Genomic DNA, 23,622 nt, shown 5'->3' on the forward strand with positions numbered 1-23,622 from the left:
TTAAGATGGCACCAATTGTACTGTGGCATAACATCTGGACTAATCCTGCCACAATTTTGAACAGAGCGATAGCAGAGGATTGTTTGCAATGTAGCGGGGTAAAAAACATCACGTGGCTCACCTACGTTAAGAACTTTTGCTCTGATATTGGTTGCCCAGAATATTTCTCTAATCCAGCTACTATGGACTTTGTCTCCAGATCCAGTCTAAAAAGAACTTTGACTGAGTATTTTGAATCGATTAGGTGGAAAAGCCAAAGGGCCAAGATATCAGTCAGAAATCACGATGAAGTGACACTGCATAGAAACATCCAGCTGTATCTTGTTGTTGATCAACCCTTTTTTTATCGTAGAATATTAACATGTTTTCGACTCGAAATATTTTTCAGATTTATAACTCTCCCAAGGTGTAACGATTGGTCCAAGGATAAACTAATTTGCCCCTGTGACAAGTTGTCATTTCAATCCAACATTCACTGCACCTTATATTGCACTTTATATTCATATCCAAGGCGACAAATATTAAGGCCCCTTTTGTTAAAATGGGGCATAAGAAAATCGAGAGAAGCGTATAATAAATTGCGATCCTTGGAAGATTACTATACGATTAATACTGTAATGATGTATTTAAGAGCAATAATGAAATTAAGACGGGCCATTACCCTAGAATAAGTTATATATTATCGATGAATTAATGGTTTGCTCCTGTTAGGCTTAATCTATTATTGAACCCTTAAATCTCACTTGTTTTAACAATATTGTATATATGGATTTTAATATTGGCTCCCTTTTTATAATGTAATTAGAATGAATTTTTTTGTTTGTGATTGTATTGTATGCTTTTATGAATTGTTTTAACATTTCGAATAAAGCTTTTTGAACTTGAACTTGAACTTGTAAGAGAGGATTAAACTATGGTGTCCACTGGTTACAGTCAGCCTGATGTTGTGTGTAGTCTCTGCAGTAATAAGTGAGGATTAGGTGCAGTGTGCACTAGTTACAGCATGTCTGATATTGTTGTGTGTAGTCTCTGCAGGTGTGAGAGAGGAATGGTCCATGGTGTGCACTGGTTACAGGCAGCCAGATGATGTGTGTAGTCCCTCCAGGTGTGAGAGAGGATTAAGCCATGGTGTGCACTGGTTACAGGCAGCCAGATGTTGTGTGTAGTCCCTCCAGGTGGAAGAGAGGATTAGGCCATGGTGTGCACTGGTTACAGGCAGACAGATGCTCTGTGTAGTCCTTCCAAGTGTGAGAGGATTAGACTATGGTGTGCAGTGGTTACGGGCAGCCAAATGCTGTTTATAGTCTCTGCAGGTGTTAGAGAGGAATGGTCCATGGTGTGCACTGGTTATAGGCGGCCACATGTGTGTAGTCCCTCCAGGTGTGAGAGAATATTAAGCTGTGGTGTGCACTGGTTACAGGCAGCTTGATATTGTTGTGTGTAGTCTCTGCAGTAATAAGTGAGGATTAGGTGCAGTGTGCACTACTTACAGCATGTCTGATATTGTGTGTAGTCTCTGCAGGTGTGAGAGAGGAATGGTCCATGTCTAGTGTAGTTCCTATATTCCCAATAGGCTCTGCACATTGGAATAACATAAACGACAGTGTAGACGTAGGACTGAGGTCGACTAGGTCTCTATTGAATATGTTAGACTTAATTGTGTGTGCCAGCTAGCTCAGAGGTCACTAGAAACTTTCTCGAGTAAACAAGAAGGTGTTAATTTTCCTGAATAGACAAGAAGGGATTAGTTTCTGACAACCGCATAAACATGACAACTTTGCTCCCCCAGAATAAGGAGTATATCTCCAGAGTCGCAGAAACAATAGATAGCTATTTCACTTAGTCAATTGAGCATGCTTAGTTTCACCAGGAGTGCAGAGAAATAGAGAGACGGGCGTTTTCAATAAAAAGGGTATTTATTGAGCAGTCTACTTTCTCATGCAAGAGAAGTGAATTGCCACAATTGCAATACTTGTCATAAAGTAAAATGCGTACAGTAAAATGAGTATTATGAAATAATACTGTAAAAGCATTTATATGGTTTCTAAGCCATAAGATACTTAAAATGGATAAAATACATACAACGATAAAATAATGACTAAACGTACTCAACTGGTGTTTCTAGGATACGCCTACCCCAGTGTACCTAACCTAAGTCTAGTACAGGGAAGGAGTAGATGAGTTACAGTTTTTGCCAAGAATCTGAATCAAGAATTCTCTAAGGGTCTAATCAGCTCCGTACCTTGGTTATAGAATGAAGGAGGTCTTGTATCTCTTTTCAGGACTCGATCTCCCAGCAACCCGCAAGGGTGACAGGGAAACACTGGAGCTGGATTTCTCGGCAGGAGAAAAGACAGTGTCTCTCACAGTGCGTCAGCAGGGAGGGTCGGCTTCCTTTGGCACTCGAATCAGCAGAGCGTCGGGCAAGTAGATAGCCGATCTGCTCCAAACCACTGTGTGTTGCTTAAGGCAGATGCTGGTATATTTATACCTGGAAGGTGCTGAGTTTGATGTAAGGTTGGACATAAGACGTCACTAAGAACTCGCAGTTCTTTCAGGACTCCAGGAGTTCTAGGACAAATCAATACAGAAGCAGGGGGAATTCCCGGGCTGCTGGAGGCTTGGTTTGTTTAAGAACACGTTGTGCTTTCTAGGAGTCTATGGGAGTAGCCTTGCCGTATTTGGACTGCATTGGCTATGTCTTAATATGGGTATGATTCTCATGCCTGTATAAGGGTATGATTTGATATAACCACATAAGGGCATGAAATCGGGAATATTTACTAGAGTCCTAGAATCATCTACAACACATGCTGTTCACTGGTTACAGGCAGCCAGATGCGGTGTGTAGTCCCTCCAGGTGTGAGAGAATATTAAGCTGTGGTGTGCACTGGTTACAGGCAGCTTGATATTGTTGTGTGTAGTCTCTGCAGTAATAAGTATGGATTAGGTGCAGTGTGCACTAGTTCTAGGAAGTCTTATATTGTTGTGTGTAGTCCTTCCAGGTGTGAGAGAGGAACGGTCCGTGGTGTGCTCTGGTTATAGGCAACAAATAACACCACTGGGTTTGGGCTCCCAACAGTAAGGCCAAGCCACTGACCAATATAGAACTAAACCACTGCCAATACTGTTACATCAGTTACTTTTATATTCACACTGTCACATTGGAATTCAACACAACATGGGTCTAAGACTTATAGTTCAGTCTGAATAAATCTTTTTGTTTTATTTATATTTCTCAACACATTACTTTGATTTAATTTCACCAAATTTTCATTTTAAACATCTACATCACAATACAAACAATTCTTACATTTAATAAAACAATCAGCATAATCAGTCCATACACACTGTCACTCACCCTGATCAAACATTCAAACTCATCATTCTCACAATCACAGCACCCAATATTTATTTACAAGTCCTTTACAAAAACCATAGCAAACAATTTAGACAATTGTATTCTCTGTTTCAAAAATTTGGAGCAATATTTTTTGGATTTCACGTTCTTATCGCTCAACAGAAAATGGTCTACGCGTTTCGAACTCCTACTTGCTGTGGAGTTCTCATCAGGACCCAAAAGCTGTGAAAAAGAACAAAAATTCTTCTTTAAACCTATAGCTCCTTGACAAAACTCATCAGCACTCTCCACTTTTAGCTTGAATATCTGCCTCTTACAACAAACAAAAGAGGGGCCTGGTCAGAAACCTGTTAGTGTGCCGCAACTGAGCTAGTTACCAGAAACCAGTCAGTTTAGTATCCATGTGCCCAATCCACATTCAGCCCTTTTTAGCCTGACACACTACTTGACATATACATATAACCTATTTTTAGTGAACACTGTCAAGTTGGATCAATACCGCTTGGTACACACATACTACTAATTGTAAGTACACATTGACAATATGTGTTACCATCAGTATGATATGCCTAGCCCCCATCATGATTCAATCTATGTATCACATACATATAGTTATTATGGCATATACACGCATTTGCTCGTACTTTGGTATTAGGAAACACATCAAATGACATACGTGTCTCTTGCCTTTTATATTGTCTAGTTGCCCTCTTTTGATTCAGTCTGTGTATCATGTTTACAGACATTAGGGCATATACACACATTTTTTCCCACACTGATAATAGGGGTTATATTTGACTTAATTACATCTTGGTGCCTTTAAATTGGGTTATTGCTTCAGATTAGGCCATCCGCTTAGCATTGTTTACGCTACGGCGTCATATAAATCGTAGCGCGATTGCCGGTGATGTGTCTGCGCTTCTGCGCATGCGCAGTACACCCTAGCACAGACGCCGGTGACTACACTCGGCTCAGGGCCCGCGCATGCGCACTCCGTCTTATGCGCTGTGCGCATGCGCGTTCAAAATCGCACTATCGGGATGCCAAGCGCACGCGCAATACAGCGCTGGCACCCGATTTCCATAGCGATCGCTTTACAATTAACATCAGCTGTGGCCAATTAACGGATATATAAACACACGCACATGCTCAGCGTCGGTACCTCCGTTCCCACTCGGACGTCTGCAGCGAGGTACCGACGGATAGGTAGGTTGTCAGAACTTCTCCTCACCATTTTATAGGGAGAGCCCTTTTCACTTGCTTCTAGCGTGCGCTATAGTTGCCTTGGAGAGTGGTATTTCCAGCCTTCCTCTTCTGCCCATTCCTTGCTGACTGTTAAACTTTGATAGTAATCTTGTTTGCTAGACACAGTCTACTCTAGTTTATCAATGGTTACAGGACATCCTCCCATTAGTAATCTGTCCCTCCAACTGTGGCTGATTGATTCTATGCATAGTCTATTTTTTCATATTTGGTTGAGTCTCTTTTTTAACTAAGGCTAGGTTTTTGTTAGGAACAACTAAGTAGATGGCAACTACTAGTGGTGTGAGTCTCTTTGCTATTTTTCAAAGATACTTTTTCTGTCCATCTTCTTTCCTAACTAGAGCGGGGCCTCCCCTTTTTCCCGAGTGGGTTCCGGGTGAGGTGAGGCGTACTCCCACACAATGCTGGGTAAGTCACTAAGCTCATTCTAATTTAGGTGATTTTTTTGACACTATTGGTAATATATTGAGCGGGAGAGACAGTCTCCACCGCCTTGTCTGTGTGCTTAGTATATTGTGCTTGTTTTCCCGAGACCTGTTGTGCACTATATGGTTTTTGATTCACGCTTATGTCTCTTCAGGAGATACATACAGTTTTGGACTTCCTGCAGCATCCATCTGGGCTCAGAGGAACTGGTAGGACTTATCCATTGTACATCAGCGTGCATCACTGATTATTTAATTTCTATTTTGCAGTCGCAGTTTCCTTAATGGTCCTGAAGAAAGCTTAGACCAATAGTCAGTACAGCTGAAACATGTCGACCTTCACTTACTCTGCCCACACATAGTTATAATTTCGAACTATCTTGGCAGAATTTTAATCTTGACCCAAGCGCCATACTGATTAAACTAATTTTGGCCCTCGGAGTCAATTTTATCTTCACGTTTATCACTTTCATTTTTTGCACTGCACCCCATTAGCATCACCAGTGAAGCCCATTGGTCTGTATTTACACCATGGTTAATCCATCCAACTCTGCACCATGACTAGGTGCACTGTTTGAGAATTGGATTGGTGACATCTCCCACATGACCACATTCCGCCACATGGGTGGGCTGATGGGAATTTTTCTAACATTCCTGGGCTATCACTTCTAGTGCTCCTAATGGTTTCTGGTAACTAGCTCAGTTGCGGCACACTAACAGGTTTCTGACCAGGCCCCTCTTTTGTTTGTTGTAGCTTCTCTTGGGGCATGAGTGGTTCTGGTCGTTAAATATAGCCCTAGCTGACCCTCCCTACGTCTATTCTTTGTATCTGCCTCTTACCTCTTACAATGAGAGCCTGATGTTATATGCCCGACGTTGAACACTGAAAATCAAAACACGAGTCAAAAATCACTACTTGAAACAATCTCATTCCAGGCTGCAACTCAGTCATAGCTGATCACGTAATTCACTTACTTCAAACACACCCATACATGCTCTTCAAAAAATTTCAAAGGATGCAGGTGACCTGGGGAGCAAATGCACAATTCATTGTTAAACATGGCTATTTATTTTGGGAACATACCAAGCAGAGGACTCAAAGTGTAATAGATTCACTTGTTTTATTTCAGAAGTCTCCTTTCAATTGTCAGTTGACGCGAACGCTCGGGGCCCACCTATGATCAAAAATGAATGAAGGCTTGTAAGAACTATGTTCCATTTGTCGCCAAATACCTAATAAATTGAAACGGACGGTCTCACTGCATCATTACCTCTGAGCGCTGCTTCTCGAACGGACCGATTAGAACGGCGTGTCTTTCCTTAGCGTTCTACGGAAGCCTGCGGGGCTATCCGTGGTACACATAGTCATTTCCTGGTTAAAAGAATCATGGGAAATGTAGTCTTCAATGGTTCTGTTTAAAAGTATGCTGCAATAAACGATATTTGGATGTAAGAACTACAAGCCACAGGTATTTACCGCATTTTGGCTGATTTCGAGCCTGTCTATTGACCATTACTGGTAGCGTCACTACACCAATGGAGATCAACTCCATATTTTGACCAGATTTTTTAGTGTGGTGTCTGGCCATCTGACCGTCAATCAAGACATCGTGATGTGCGCAGTAACTAATACTGCACATCTTGGTAAATGCCATCTTGGGAGCCTCTAGTACACCGCATTATTCGCGTCCTATCGCAACTGAATGTTAGTTATATATTGGATCCTGAGCGCACCTTTTTCTACTTGAATTGATACGAGCAACATCATGTGGGTCTTTGATTATGCCTTTGGGTGGTAAACTAACGGTGTGGGGCCTGGAAGTTGATAGTAGTGATCAAGAGGTGTTTTTAATTCAGTTTGTAAATCTCCGTTAACTCATTTAGACCATCAACTGCAGAATTGAATTTGACAATTAGCAAAGCTTCTCTTCTGGATAACTTTGCAACCAGGTATCCTCCCCTGATAACATGTTCAACTTTCGAGATTACAGTCCATTTTAAACCAGTATCTGTATGGTTATTGAGGCGCCAATGATCGACTAGTGGGGCCGTTTGAATATTCTTTTGAATTCTCGATTTATGTTGAGTGATTCTTGTTCTTATTTCTTTGTTCGTCTTGCCAATACACAACTTCTTGCAAGGACATTTTATTCCATAGACCACGTAACATGACTTGCAATTAGAAAAAGATTCATGTTTCCAAAAGATCTTATTGTCTTCAAAAACAGAACCTTCTTCTGTAGTAGAACAACATATACAAGTCCCACATTTGTGGTGTCCTTGTATAGGAGGTAAACCTACGAAGGATCTTACTGAAACTGTATCCTTTTGGGGAAGCGCCGCCCGTACCAATTGATTTGCAATGCTGCGGTCTTTTTTGAAAGCAAACAACGGAATGCTATTCAATGTCTCATGAAGGTTTTTTACTAAATGCCAATTGCGAATGATGACCTTTTTTAACATATTCGAGTTTGGACAGAACGTGGACACGCACACAATCCTGTCCATTTCTTTTTTTGTTCTTTTTTCAAGAAGGCATTCGCGAGGAGTCCACCAAGCTTGTTTCATTGACCTTTTCAATAATTTTTTTGGGTAGCCACGCTCAATCAGATTTTCTGTTTATCTCAATGCATGGAATTGATATTCATCCTTAAAATGACAATTCAGTTGAATTCGAAGATATTGGCCAAATGGTAAATGTTCTTTTAAACTTCATGGGTGGTTACTTGTGAAGTGGAGCGATTTGTTCTGATCAGTTTGTTTTTTATAGAGGGTTGTCACTAGTCCTCCTTGAGATGGATAGGCTTCAACATCTAAGAACGACATTCTACTCTTTGAGTAACTCAGACTGAATTGTATTTCTTGGGTCCGGTTGTTCAACCATTCATGAAAGTTGATCAGGTCTTCTTCACTGCCAGTCCAAACGAGGAAGATGTTGTCGATGTAACAACTCCAATTGCCAATACATCCGACATGAGGGTTATTCTGATAGATGTAAGTTTCCTCGAATCTAGCCATAAACAATACGGCCAGCTCAGGAGCAAATGGACAGCCCAAGGCTACTCCACCTATCTGGAAATAGAACTCCCCATCAAAGTTAAAATCGTTTTTTTTCAATGCAAAACTGGACAGATTGAGGATGAATTCCGTAGGGACCTTCTGTGGTCTTTCTGGTGTCTCTAAAAACGATTTCAATACATGTAGTCCTTCATCCTGAGGAATCTGGGTGTACAATGACACCACATCCATAGTTACTAAAAAATTGACATTTTCTTCAAATTCAATTGGTTAATTTTTTGATGAAGTCAGCGGTGTCTCTTAAAAAAGATTTTACATTGGGTAGAAACTGTTTTAGGAAAAAGTCTACAAATTTAGCGATAGGCTCCAAAAGTGATTCGCATCCGGAGACTATTGGCCTCCCAGATGGTGCAGTCTCGTTCTTATGTACTTTGGGCAGTACATAGAACAGGGGAATACGTGGGTTCTTTATTTTTAGATATTCCAGTTCCTTTTTTCCAACAAAACCTTGTATGTTCCCCTCATCCAAGATTGAGTGCAATTGATTTTTTAGCTCCAAGGTGCGATCCTTATTGATTTTTCTATAGCATTTTTCCTCATCCAATTGTCTTCTGACTTCAGTGGTGTACAATGTTCGATCCCATATAACAATTGACCCGCCTTTATCGGCTTGCTTAATTATCACCGATGTATCATTCCTAAGGTTAATCAATGCCTCAGATTCCAACTTTGTTGTATTGTATTTCATCCATCTATTTTTCTTTTCCATATCTGTTGTGGCTGATAGAATAGTTCTCTCAAAAGTCAATACTTCCTTTGGAATTTAGTTAGAAGGGGGACAAAAAACAGAATTATTTCTTAGGCCTGTTGTCTCCATAGTTGGCTCATAAGGATATTGTGAAAAAAAGGTTTTTAACCTGATCTTATGGCAGAATTCTATTGCCTCCATTTTTTATTTGACGAAATCTGTATTTTTTGATGGTACGAATGAGAGGCCTTTTTGAAGGACAATTTCCTCTTCTTTAGTTAAAATTTTGTTAGAAAGATTATATATTGGTGAAACTGTCAGTTTTTGTAATTGTGACGACGAGTGGACATTTCCCATGGCTGGTGATTGTATCCTATCCTTCCTCGTGTTTTCGGTTGACCTCTTCCTAAAAAAGGAACCTGCTGTTGTTGGTAGGATCCTCTTCTACTGGTATTCCTGCGAGACTCTGAGTTCTCACCTTCACTACCACTCGCGGAGGAAGTGATATCAGAGAAAGTTATATAATTATTAGATGACCTTACTTGGTTTTCCTGGAGATGTTTACGTGATTCAGGTCTAGAATAAAAATCAGATTGCAAGTAGGGATAGACTTTTCTAAACTGAAATTCCTTTTATCCTTTTCAAATTGGTTTCCTTTTCGGTTAATCGTGTAATCTTTAAATTCCTTTTCGACTTTTTCTAATAGAGCTTTTGCATCCGTTATCTGTTGGTTGGCTGTAATGGCATTTTCTAGAATTGCAATTTCTTCAAGTTGTTGTTTAGACAGCCTTTGCGCAGGCTCCACTGTTAAGACCATAAGGTCACGGCTGCACTTAAATCAAAGTAATGTGTTGAGAAATATAAATAAAACAAAAAGATTTATTCCGACTGAACTATAAGTCTTAAACCCATGTTGTGTTGAATTCCAATGTGATGGTGTTAATTTAAAAGTAACTGATGTAACAGTATTGGCAGTGGTTTAGTTCTATACTGGTTACAGGCAGACATGGTAAAGCCGTATGTAACATTGCTCTTCTGTATAATCTTCTTGGGACTGGAGTGGTTCTGTGTCATTACTTAGGGATCAGCTAGGTCTTTCTTTCCTTCTTCATTTCAGATGCTTCTTGTCTTTGTTGTGAGTGTATGCCCTAGTTTTGCCATTTTTTCAGTGAGTAAGGTGCCACTCATGCTGTTATCACCTAAGTTAATGTTAGTCAAGTTACCGGTCTCTTGAGGTTCAATCCCATGAAAGAATGGGTCACAGCGGGGGGTGTGGCCAGGCTACTGATCATGATGGCCGCGTAGCGCTGAAGCTTCGCCTCTTCGCCCAACATCCTCACTCGATCACGCCTGTATTCCGGCCCAGCCTCTTCCAGATTACCGCTAGATCCCAGCGTACTGTTCCCCCCCCCCACCCCGCAGCGGGAGCAGTGAGGAGATGTGATTGGCCCCCAGACTTACTGTGCTACTAACGCTCGAGTGCGGCCGAGATCCCATGCTGCCGCCTGGAGCCTGCGCTACACGAGGCCCTGGCAGCATCGACGCACGCTGGAGGGCACATTGGGCCGGACCCGCTGGCACGACGTGGCCATGGCATGGTCCTGAGGAGAGCTGCGGCCGTGGGCTGTGGTGATGCGGAGCGGAACCTCTGGACACAGACGCTACTTTTCGCTCTTCGGGTAGGACGGCCCGCCTTGTTCCCGGAGGCCCCGCAGCGAGAGGGGCTGCGGGGGAGTCTGGGATCCAGCCACCCAGCCAGTTGGGTCGGTTCTGTGAGGGCGGGAGGAGCCTACAGACCAGGCCAATTCAGTGTGTGTCCCCGTTTCTGCTCGGGGCCAATTGATACCTACAGCTGGGGAGGTCTGGCACAGGCCTGCCTCGCTCCTTACACCATTCACTTTGCCTCTTCAGGAGGATATCTATCATTTCTGCCTACTTTGGGGGACAGTTCGAGCTGCCCTGATCTTGGCCTACACCAGCCAGAGCCTCATACGGAGGCATACGCAGCTCCCGGTTTCTGTCTGACCTGCAATTTGACTGTGCCTGAGGTGATCCGTGCGCACCCACATAGATTGCAGAGTGGATACCGGAGGGGGTGTGGGACCCATTGGCTAGTGGCTGCCACTGGCTTTGGGGTTTGAGTGGCTGTTTTGCCCCCCCCCCCACCTTCTTCTGCTCTGCCCCTAGTTTGGATCGCTCGTCCCCCTACTCCGGAAAGGGCTTCCTATTCTAGCTAACGTACCTGTGTGAGAGTCTGCTACATCCTTGCTTTTGCGTATGAATGTGGTCCTCGCTGTCCTGGGCACTGAAGACGACCACCGCTTGCACCACACATCACACAATGGTACGCAAACACCCTAAACAGAAGGTTTTACAGTTCAGCAAACCCGGTGGCTCAGTGGTGGATCCTGGTGTTGTCATGGCTGAGGGTGGGAGCGAGGCAGTTCGGGCTGTGAGTACACCATCTGGTTCGAACGACCTGATGCAGGAACTAAGGGCAGGGTTCAAGGCCCTGGTCAAATGCTTTGATGTTCTGGATATGTGCCTTGATGCAATGGGGGCCCGAATTGACACTCCTGAGAGGCGCCTGGACACGGTCGAAGGCAAAGTGTCTGATCTTGAGGACGGAGCGGCTTACTCCACCAAAAGATTGGACTGTATGGAGAAGATTCTTAAGAGAGTCGCCATGAAGATTTGGAGGCTAGGGGCAGGCGTAATAATGTTCATATTTTTGGGGTTCCCGAGTCCACAAGTACAGGCTGCATGGACCTTTTTGTGGAAACCCTGCTGTCAGATCTTTTTAGCTAGGAATTCTTCACTCCCACCTTCCTGGTAGGCCCGTGGGTCCATGCCTCAACCTGGACTGCCCTCATAGCCAGCCTGCTGAATTTTCATGACCGAGACACTGTGTTGCATCTCGCGAGAGAGAAAGGTCCTCTGACATGGCAGGATTTGTCGACCTCGCTGTATCCTGTGTACTACAATGGTCCAAGAAGCCAGGACAAAATACACTTGGGTCAAGGCCACACTCCGTAACCTGGGCCTCAAGTATGGCATGATCTGTCCTGCTCATCTATGTGTGGACGTTGATGGTAGGGTTCGCATCTTTGACCTCCCCCCCCCCCCCCCCCACCCCCCCAAGGCTGTTCAGGAGTTCTGTTGTGAGTACAAGGTGTCCAGTGGGGGTCATGATAAGGATGTGCCAAGGGGCTCCCTCCCGCACAGTGGTTCGGCTGCCAGTGTGGACCTATTATCCTCCAAGTGACACATCCCAGGACAGTCCTATATCTACAGGCGATCACGTTCTGGGATTTGGGCAATGCAAACTTCATCAGAATGTTGCTCCCTTTAGGGTTGAGTAACGAGCTACATTAGGGCAAATAACACGTATTCTTTCTTCTGCAAAGTTGGGCATTGGCGAGGCGCAGCCATACCCCCTGTGTTGAACACGTTGGTTGGCATATTCACTGAAATGCATATTGAGCTGCTCCTAATTTTTGATGTCTACAAATTTCATTCTACCTCTTAGTTAGAAGGGTAGTTCCCTACCTTGGGGTGTGCAGGGATGGGTGGGGAGTGGAGAGGGGGATGTTCATGCCAACAGGGACTTACTGCTTATTTTCCAACTTACTCATGGTGACTTGCTTCGATTCCGGTTTGATGTACGCACAATGACACTATTTAATAGGATACATGTCAGTGTGGGGTAAATTGTCTGCTTTTTCTGACCTAAGGATGATCACCTCGAACGTCAGGGGCTTGAATACTGTGAGGAAAGGGAAACAGGTATTGCACTATTTACAGAGGCTCAAGGCTGATGTTACATTCTTACAAGAGACACACCTGCCCAAGGCGTCCACTAGTGGTTTTGCATCAGCGTGGATTTCTTATTGATATTTTGCTAATTATAGTACGTATGCTAGGGGTACTGCCGTATTGATACATAAGCGTCTACCCTTCCAATTATCTTGGGCGCGTAATGACACTGAGGGACGCTACACTATAATGTTGGGCCAGCTGAATTGGGTATCATATGGCATTCATCTGCGTGTACCCACCTAATGTCGACAGTCCTGACTTTTTACATGATTTACTTGTACAAGTAGCACAGTTAGAAGCTGATTATATTTGTATGGGTGGGGACTTTAATCTCCTGATAGATCGCACATGTGATAGTACTGCTGACACCCCGCACTCTAAACCCCGGGCGTGCAGTGTTTTGAAGGAAATGTGTGGGTCACTTGGCTTGCTGGAGTTGGAATAATAAATTAAAATATTCACTATCCAGCGCCCCCCAACGCAAGTCCTTGTAACGACTTGCGTTGTAAAACCTGCGTTGTAACGGTATGCGTGGTAATACCACGCGTCGTACCATCATACATCCTGCCCTGACAGTTAGAAGGGATGCTAGAGGCAGTACAGGTTTCCCGGGCAGGTACTGATGGACGAAGTGTTCCGTACCGAACTCCATAGTGCGATCGTGGAATACTTTGAACTGAATCTAGGGTCAGTGCAGTCCTGGGCCACGCAATGGGAGGCTTTTAGTTTAAAGGCCTACTTGATAGGGATCTGTATTTCCAAGCATGCCAGGGTGCCAGGCGATCTGAGGCGCACAATTTTTTGAATTGAAGAGCAACTGGACTTGCTGGATCAAGGGTGTGCGGGGCAGTCTGACCCTACTGGCCTTGGACGCTTTTGGCAGAATTCAGCCAAGCTGCGGACAGGGAGACACTTTTTCTAAGTAAATATGCTACCGCCAGACGATATGGGGAAGGTGAGTCGCACCTTAGTGTGACTTTTTTGACCCCCAGCGGTGCGGTCATACATCACCAGCCTCTGCTCTAATAATGGTCACTTGCTAACTGACACTTCAGGCATAGGTGACGATTTGCTGGACTATTACTCAGGTCAGTACTCGACTCGCGCAGCTCACAGTGCAGAGGACCAAACCACCTATTTAAATGAGATTGCGCTAGTATGGCTAGATAATGCTAAACAGCAATTTTTGGCTGAACCCTTTTCTGCGGAAGAAATAATTAGTGTCATTGATGCTCTGAATGGCTCGACAGCTGCTGGCCTTGATGGCTACACTGGTAATTTTTACAAAGCCTATAAAACTCTTTTGGCTCCATATCTCCTTGAGGTTTATGGGGAGGCGCTTGAACGTCAGGTGCTCCCCACCACGTTGCATTGGTAAAGATCTGACATTATGTGTCTCGTATAGGCCGTTGTCCCTATTGAATCTTGATTATAAAATTCCGGCCAGAATGATCGCATTGCGACTATCTCTACTTTTAGACCAAATTATATGCCCAGCCCAATCAGGCTTTGTCCCACATAGATCCACCGCTCTAAATTTACGTATCCTGTTCTCGGTGATCCACAGGATTTCGCCAGAGATACCAGCAGTGGCTGCCTTATTTGACACCGAGAATGCTTTTAACTCTTTGGAGTGGTCATTTTTTCTAGCTGTTATGAGAAAGATGGGCATGCCTAAAGGGTTCATAGATCTCAACTCCCTGCTTTACGCGTCACCCACTGCTAGACTCCAATTGAACGGTACTCTTTCTGCAGCCTTCACCCTGACTCGTGGCACCCGACAAGGTTGTTTGCTTTATCATGTAAATGTAAATGTAAATGTGGCGTATTTGTATAGCGCGAACAGTGACCCGGAGGAATCCCGGCGCTTGTACTCCTACCACAAGGGAACCCCTCCTGGCTTTTCCTTGTGGGGTGTCCACTCCTGGGCATCCCATGGTGAAACCAGGCATCCCTTGTGTATCGGGGGCCTTTGTGGAGACTAAGCAAGCTATTGCCCAGAGTTGCAGCGTGGGACCCATGCTTAGAATCGGCACTGAGGCGAGAATATCCAGTCAGAGGAATTTAAGCCCGAAACCCGCCGAGGCGGGAATCGAACCCTGGTCCCTGGCCAGCGTTCTGCATCAAGGTCTGCCGCTCTAATCATTGAGCCACACTTCTCCATCATCTGCTATTCATTATAGCACTTGACCCGTTGGTTCGACGATTGCAAGAACAGCATATACACAGGGGACTATAGTTTAGAAAGGGCCAGCTCTTAATATCGCTTTTTGCGGATGATATTATTCTGTATGTCCAACAGCCCCAAGAGATTCTTGCACCGCTGGTTGGAGAAATTATCTGCTTTGGTGGGTTCTCTGGTTTTGGCATCAATTGGAGTAAATCAGAAATGTTTCTTTTAATGCCATGCACCGTTGGGTCAGATTGTGGGTTCCCTCTGACATGGTGGACACGTCAGTCAAGTATTTGGGAGTACAAGTCCACAGGGAAGCTGAACAGATTGTCTTGTTTGATTACGGCCTGCGCTAAACACTTTAGTCGCAGGTGGAACAATGGTTGAGACTTCCTCTCTTGCTGGCTGGTCACGCCACCATCATCACAATGGTGGTACTTCCCAAGTTTTTATATTTGTTTCACAATATTCCTGTTCCACTCCCTAACAGATTTTTTCGCACACTCCGTTCACATCTCATTAGATTTCTGTGGGGGTTATGGGGTAGAGCCAGGGTCATTTTGGACACGTTACCCATACCATACGATTGGGGTTGACTGGGGTCCCTAATTTTCAGATTTATTATTTAGTGGCGCAGTGTAGCTTTGCACACTATTGGTATCATCCTGAGGCCTGACTCACTTTTGCACGTCCGGAGACTGACCTGGTGCTTCCTGCCCCGCTAAAAACGATACTACCAAAAGGGTTCCCTAGAGACTCCTGTGATATCCAGACTGTTTCAGCTATTAGCTGGGCTTTGCAGAAATTAGCATGTGCTACCGGATGGCACAGCCTTTACTCCTCTATGATTCCGATTGCAAATAATGCATGGCTGCCTATTACCGAGGAGAGGTTGGTTCAACGCACACTCACCGCATACTCTCCCGAAACAATAGGGGACCTCTTTCTGGGGGGACATGTGTTTTACAGCACAGAGGAGGAGCAATTTAGAGGGGCATCTTTTATGGACCAATTTGGGTTAAGTAGGCTCCGTAGAGCTCTTCGTGAGTACATCACGGAATTCCCTCTGGAACCAGTAAATTTTCCACTGCTAACTCTGCTGATCACAAGTAAGGGGGGGCAATCAACTCCTATCCAAAATATATAGGGCCAGTATGGCCCTGGTCCCTAGTAGAGACACTAAGATTTGGCAGGCATGGGAACGGGATCTGGGGCACCCGATACAAGACTCACTCTGGGAATTGTGCTGCACCCAGACCAAAGAGGTCTCCCTTAACAGTAAACATAAGCTGATACATTTTAAATGTTTATGGAGAGCATACATGTCCCCGGCAAAAATTCACAGGATTGCCCCGATTGGCCACACATTTGTGCTATGTTTGGTGCACACCATGCTGATTTTGCCCACATTACTTGGAATTGTGTACAAATAGGATGCTATTGCAGGACCATCTTCACTCCCTTATCTAAGATACTACACACTATAGCCCCAGTACCTGTAATGGGTCTGTTGGGGAACGTGCAAGAGATCCCTAAGCCAATTTGCAAATTTACATCTATTGCGCTGCTATTGGCTAAGAGAGAGATAGCACTGCACTGGGGGAGCATAGTTACCCCTACCACAAAAGCCTGGCTCAATAGTGGTCCAGGCCAAGGGACATCTGGGGGCCACTTAAGTATTATTTGATGGAAGTTACCTCGTCCCCCCTTTTGCAGCATTCGGCAGGAATAGTACCTGCCGGGGTGGGTTAGACCTCCGAGACTGTCTCTGATGCACGTAAGCACCTCTAAAATGCGTGAGGTGGGCAATAAACTTTGGCATAATGGGACGATTGCAGGTTGACTAATCGTTGATTTAGTAAAGAAATGTGCATGTTACCTCAAATACCAGTGTGCATTATGTGCTTGATCATTTCGATTAACAATGTACTTTGTAAAGTTGCAATTACTAGTTAATATGCAGTCTTTTTGTTGTATATCTCTGTGAAAATAGAAAATAAAGTAAAAACAAAAGTATGGGTGACAGCTGATGAGGATAGCACTTAAACCTCACAGTTGCCCCCCATTTAGTGTTGTCTTCTACTCATAGAACGTCTTGCCTAGCAGGATACTCCACCTCTATAGCCTGCTTGTGCAATTCCATAGCCAATCACAATGAGACGGAAGCAAAAGAACGAAGCCTGGGCAGCCAGAAGGACCATATAAAGAGGGGTTGACTGCTACCGGGACACCTCTAAAGCACACATCTGAGGTTCTTCTTAGCTATCCCCGGGCTCTATCACAGCAGACATCTGTTGCCCTGTGGCTATCACAGAACTGTCAAAAGCGGAGCAAACAACATGCTTGTGTAGAGGGGAAGCAGATGTGTTTATTTACACTCGCAGGTCTTGTGTTGTTAGTATTTATTTATTACATGTGTTCTCCCACAACCTTTCATTGGAGCTGTCTGGACTCTTTCTTTTCACAGACCAGCTGAAAGGAGAGGTCGAACAGCGACGAATGCAAAAGGCAGCTTTGGGTAAGTAACTCCCTCATGTTTAATGTTTTATGTAGGTATTCTTTTGGGCTGGTTTGTAATGTTTAAAAATAAGTTTATTTGTTATTCAATACAATTGTGTTCTCTTCTGTTTAAGATATGATATACACACTTTTGCAATTCAAATGCATCGTCATTTGCATTTTAGAGTATTTTTTTTAAAACAGCTGCTGTACTTGCCTGATCAGCACCTCCTGCTTGTAGATCTGAGTGCTGCTTCTGCAATAATCATAGGTGCTTCAGAGAGGGTGTTGGCTTTTCCAGTGCCCCATGTTCCCATGTTATAAGTAGAGAGTAGTGTTAACATATAGACAGCACACTTTGAGAATAAGGTGCCTTTGTCATTAGTCCGTTCCATGAGCCAGGGTTTTAGGTATTATTTATTTGAGTTTTCTACTCTGTAGCTCCTCATCACTCAGGGGCTGTACACATAGAAACACAAATGACACGTAGCTTTAGCAGTAATTATAACAGCAATTAAAACAGATAATTAAACTCAAGTGAGTATCACCGAAGGGAACCTTATACTTAAGGGAAATTAAGATTTCATCTGAATCGAGAGGAATGGAACTAAAACAATATTGGACTGGCCATCACTGAGGGCTACTTACTACTCATTAGGAAGATGTACTCTGAAAGGATGAGTTTTAAATGTCTGAGATCAGACACAAGGCTGGGGTTCAGTCGTAATTTGCTCAGCAATGAGTTGAAGCCAGCTGAAGCCTCACATAATGATGTGCCTGTGATGTTCTGAAACGAGGGTTTTCCAAGAGTAGCAGGCATGCTGCACAGATGTCCTCCACTGTTGGGCATTTTGAGCAGATCAGAGAAACAGAGTGGAGTGCTAAGATTCTGTGGTTTGGACAGGAGGCAGCCCAGCTTGAACTTCACGCCTTGAGTGGGAGCCAATGAGAGCGGAAGGATGGCTGTAATATGAATGATCACACTTTCTGGAGGATGATCAGAGTCTGGCTGTAGCAAGACATGTGGCCCTCAGAGGATCAAGGGATGGTTGAGACAGGTCTGCTGGCTTCCGACCAAGATATCATTCAGCACTTGCTAAGAATATTAGATGATGTGTTCTAAATTGACATGGTGTCACTGGTACCAGTGGAGCTCTCTTTATCAGGTGATGTCAGGTGATTGAGGCCACATCACCCTGGAAGGTTCTCATCTCTTTACCTTTGGGTCTTCATTTGCTTGGAACAGCTAACTTGTAACAATACTGAACTTCCGTTCAGTAGAAAGGATAGCTTCACATTAGGCCGTTCTGCAAGGCCCTCAACAGGCAACCTTAGAGGTTTCTCAATCATGTCCTTGACTGATAATTCATATATCTTAGCCTGTCCCCACCTATGCGTGGGATCCTGTAATGAATTTGAATATATATAATTTGTGTAGGAAAGTGCCTCTTTTGACACGGTTTGACCCCTATTTTTTGCCTGATGAAATTTCGAACTGTAAGTGTTCCCCAGTCCCTGCTGTCCAGGTTCTCAGTGCCAGATCTCCTTCCCTAAAACTGTACTATGATTGGCACAACTTATGTTGCCTCTGCAAGCCCCTGTAAATGGTACCCTCAGTACCCAGTGCATAAAAACAGAAGGAGGTTCCCTAGGGATCACTCACCCAATCCGGCAGTGCAGCTATCTTATGCCACATGCCCAGCTGCAAGTCAAACCGAAGAGTCCATGGCACACAGCCCAGTGTGTCATGCCAATTCCTCACAACATAAGGTATAGGTAAGCCACCCCTATGGCAGCCCTTTTACCCTAAGGCAGGGTGCACTATACCCTATGTGAGGGCCCATCAGCATGAGCAGATGTGGCCCTACAACATCCAGTCCATTCTGGGTGTTGTAAGTGAACAGGGAAGCCATAGAGAGTACATGGGCTGTGCCTAGCTCCATGATGGCTTTCCTGATTTCTAAGATGTTTGATACCACATATCTTATCCCAATAAATCCTTATTGATGCTAGTTTTGGATGTATTCATACATTCACATAGGAGACCATTTTAGAGGGTCTCCTGAAATCTTACCATCCACTGGTGTGGACCCTGTCTAGTTTTAGCCACCCTACCATCACCAGACCGGTTTCTGGACACCTGGTTAGAGAGTCCTAGCTCTCCGTATCGAGAAAGAATGGCTGCTCTGGGTAGAGGGGATCAGACTTTCCTTCCTACAGGATCTGCCTTGGCAGAAGCAGAAACTTCAAAAGCCATTCCCCCTTAGAACCCTGCCCCTAGCCCTCTGCTGTAAGAAGCAGATGGTGGACCCCCAGTCCTGCTCAACCGTGTGTGGAGGGAAAATTAGGTAAAGTAGGAGGTTGGTCTACCATCACTTTGTACCGCCCCTCAGGTGGGGCAGATGAGGTAAACCCCACTTTACACTATCAGCCATCTTGAGAATTAGGATAGTAGCAAATTAGAATTCGGGATATGCCCACCCCTGTGGGGTGAGCATAAAGAGGGTGTAGACACCCCACAGATAGATAGCCCATTGGCTACCACCTGTCCTCCATTAGAAACAACCCTAAATTCAGTATTTAGGTGGCTCCCAAGAACCTGACTTTGGATTCAATGGATAAAAAGAAGACAACAGCAAAAGACCACTGAGGGACCAGGAACTGAGCCCTGCTGCAACAGAAACCGGCGAAAACTCTGCCAGCTGCAAAAGGAGTCGACAACTGGGTCGGCTGTCCTTCCTGAAACCTGCAAGGCCTCCAAGAAACCCTGGAGATCTTCCAGCCTTTGCAAATTGCCACAAACCTTCCTTTGGGCTAGAGGCTCTAGTCCCCAGTAACTGCCGGTAAAGAACCTCGGTGGTTAAGGACCGGCATTTGTGTTAACCCGACTCACCACCGTAAAGAAATGCTGCAGCATGCTTCTATCACCATGAGGGATTCTCTCAGCACAGCAACCGACGCTGGAAGCAGCGCTGCTCCTGGGAGCCCATACCTTCCTGCTGGTGGCCTCGATGGTGGAAGCCACAACATTGGCACGACCGCCTCTCCTCTGTGATGGTCCAACCTGCAACTCACCTGTGGCCTGACCGTTGCTGGTGAACTCCGACATGCATCACCCACAACTTCTGCTACTCCTACTACAGTTGCTTTTCGACTACTGCTGTAACTCCAAAAACCTAGGCCTCCAAAAACTTTCACCTTGCCTGTGAAGAAGACCACCAACCGACCCAGGCACCGTGGTCCTCCGAAACTCCTCGGCGGAGACCTCCTTCCAGCGACTCCAAGGATAACTGTGTCGGCTGTACTTCACCATCATCCCTGCAACCTCAACCTCTGTTTTGGCGGTACTTCCATAGAGCTACAGTGACCTGCTGCCAGCCACCGCAAAGGTATCTGTGTTTTGGCGGAATACTGACCTCCATTGGAGTTAAAAGCCTCCCTGGTTTCCCCCCGCTAAACGCAATGGTAAATATTTACGGTATCGACCGCCGTGTGCCTAGATACTGAACGTACTGCATACTTTGAACTGCACTGCATTTATTTAGAATACAAACTAGTATTTGAGTTGTACAAAGTATAGTTCCGATTTGAAATCTTGCTTCTCAAAACCTACATAAATCATGTGTTATTTTTATGCCACATTGATCTCGGATTTTATTTGAGTGTGTGTCTCTATTATTGCTTCTGTGAGTACAGAAAATGCTAAACACTGTCCTCTGGTAAGCCCAACGGCTCGCCCAGACTACCACAAAAAAAGAGTTTTATCTACTATCTTCCTCTGGAGACATCTCACCCTCTCTCCATAGCGTACTTCATTTTAGTACACTGAACAGAGAGGCGGTGTCTTCCAATTTGGATTTTTGAAAAGGATCTCATGAAGAACAAATACCCACTGAAGGCTATAGCTTCAGTCCCCCGGTGTACAGCAGTGCCAGGCAGTTTATTTCCTGCTATGTGAAGCAAAGACCCTGAATACAAATGGAACCTCTTATGTCCATGAATCACTCTTTCAGGCTTCTTGGGTCAACTCTTTGGCTCCCCTGGACTTAGTAGGACATCTGCTGTCAATTCACTCTTTGTTTCTGGCGGTATGACATTTGTTCTTTTTGTTCTCAAGGAGAGTCTCCTCATCTTCCCATTCAGTCATTCTGTTGGCGATTTTCAAGAGTCCCTCCAGACATGGAAAGACATCCAACATAGAAGCACATTCCGGTATTCTACACCATCGAGAAGTCTAACGAATGGCAAGAGTTGCCGCATGGGAGGTTGGGCAGAGTAGGATGTTGTACCTGGCGAGGGCACATACCTGCTCTCTGTGGGAGCCAATGAAGAAGAAAAAATGGAACCTCTTGTGAACAGCTGAAACAATCAAGGAACCTGCAGTGGGGTTCTCCCTTTGGGACACGTGCTTCAAGTCTGGAACTGAATTTCTAATCCTGTTTCCTCATTGCTGCTAATTTCCCCCTCCTTATATTTTTGATTTTGACATCTTTGCCGTTTAGTAATCAAAAAGTGCAGAGCACTCCATGTCTATGCATGAAATTGTGAATTCACTTTATATATAGTGCAGTGTTTATTCTTATATATTCAAGTTTATTCGAAAAAGTGAAGAAATCAAAGTCTGGAGTTGTGTAAAGAATGTTGATGATAGAATGTTTAGCTCAGAACATTTAAAAAGTACGGGGAAAGCATTTTGTTCTAGATCGAAAATGAAGAGAGGGACAAAGAGCAGACAGAAAGGCAGGAGATGGAGATGGGGTACAGGTGCTGAAGAGCAGGAGACTGGTGAACATTGAAGATGAAAGAGGTGGAAAGGTGAGCATCGGATTGCAGTGTGACAGGCCTTTGATAGTCAGACCTCATACAGGGATTCTAAACAATCTTATCGGACAATGCCTCTGCATTCTTCAAGCTGCATAATATTACTATAGAGCTCAGAGTAACCTGTAGGTGTTATTGTATAGTGCCATTCATGTGTAACCGAAGGGTTGGATCACCAGATCATACTCCTGCGTAAGACAGAAGGTACTGAGTGAATCTTCCAGTTGAAAATTTACTCATTCTATCTCATTTCTTTTTGCATATTGGGTGAATCTAGTTGTAGGTACTGAAGAAGCGGTACAGGGAGAAAATGGCCGGAACAACGCGAGTAGAGCCACATGTGCCGTGTCCACGCAAGCGTAACCACGCTTGTGTGAACCATGCATCTACCTTAACCATGCGTATGCGTGGTTAAGGCAGATAGTGGTCTATTGTTTAGGCTGGGCGGGGAGAAGAAGAGGAAGCATCGGAACAGAAAGCTCTGGACGCGGACAGGTAAGTGGGGCTGGAGCCAGGTTGGGGGGGGGTAAATATTAGTGGTGGGGTTTGCTTTTAGGGCTCAGGCAGGGCTAGGGTACCTTTAGATAGGGGGGCAGGGTTTTAGGGCTTAGGGGTAGGGGGTCGGGGTAGTTTTAAATGCTGGGACTGGGTTGGGGGCGTAGTTTTTAGAAGTGGGAGCAGTTTTAGGGCTCATTGTGGGGATGTGTCAGGGTCGTTTTTAGGTCTCGGCCTGATCCAGCGCATGCGCTGATGTGGCCGAGACAGTTAGTAGCTGGTTTGAGAAGTGCTACTTTCCCGGCGACCAGCTTACTATCACGCGCACAATAGCGCGCGTGCATGCGCGTAATAGCAAGCTGGTGGCCAGCAAGGTAGCACTTGCGGTGATGCGCATGCGCACCACTCGCGTCACCACGCGCATTTTTTTTATTTCATTTCGCGGCCGCAAAACTTTACTTTTATGGCCGCGTGGCCAATGCTTGTTTTTGTGGTGTTTCTCCCCTGCTTGTTGATGTCTGTGCCTTTAAGGTGACCTTTCCCTTCATCGGATGACCGGGGCAGTCTTGTCTTTTCCCCTCCCCCCTAAACACAGCCTCACTGCCTGAAAGTGATGAGGCGGGGAGCCGTTTCAACATTGGAGCGATCCGGAGGCATCCACACAAAGTTGCGTCACTTCTCGATTCAGCGGTCCTCTGCCCGCCATGGGTCTCACCTCAGGGGATGGGGTTGCAGGACTGTTTCCTTCTGCGCCGGTGACCTAACTGCTCCTCTGTGCCGCTACTCAGGTGGGACTGCTGCACTGTTTATTGCTTCACTCCTTCAGCTGTAACCTCGCTGTTCTTCTGTGCCACGACTCAGGTGCCAACCAAGATCCGGGGTGCAATGATGATATGACACCCCCAGGACTGCCATGGCTGTTGGGTAGCATGGTGGTCTCCTCATTGCAGAGAGCGAAGGTATGAAAAACTTCTCCTTGAATCCACGAATGCTCTCCTAT

General features: G+C 44.9%; 1 protein-coding gene across 1 annotated transcript in view; it reads left to right on the plus strand.

Annotated features, from left to right (window-relative positions):
- The window catches only part of KIF6 (kinesin family member 6), a 1,537,786-nt gene that overhangs the window by 1,114,939 nt on the left and 399,225 nt on the right, over nucleotides 1–23,622 (plus strand). Inside the window, exon 16 of the mRNA XM_086925888.1 lies at nucleotides 17,275–17,325. Within this exon, the coding sequence (XP_086782014.1) occupies nucleotides 17,275–17,325 (51 nt within the window). The remainder of the gene's footprint in view (nucleotides 1–17,274; nucleotides 17,326–23,622) is intronic.

This window comes from Lissotriton vulgaris, chromosome 6 (genome assembly GCF_964263255.1).
Source record: "Lissotriton vulgaris chromosome 6, aLisVul1.2, whole genome shotgun sequence".
NCBI classification, from domain to species: Eukaryota; Metazoa; Chordata; class Amphibia; order Caudata; family Salamandridae; genus Lissotriton; species Lissotriton vulgaris.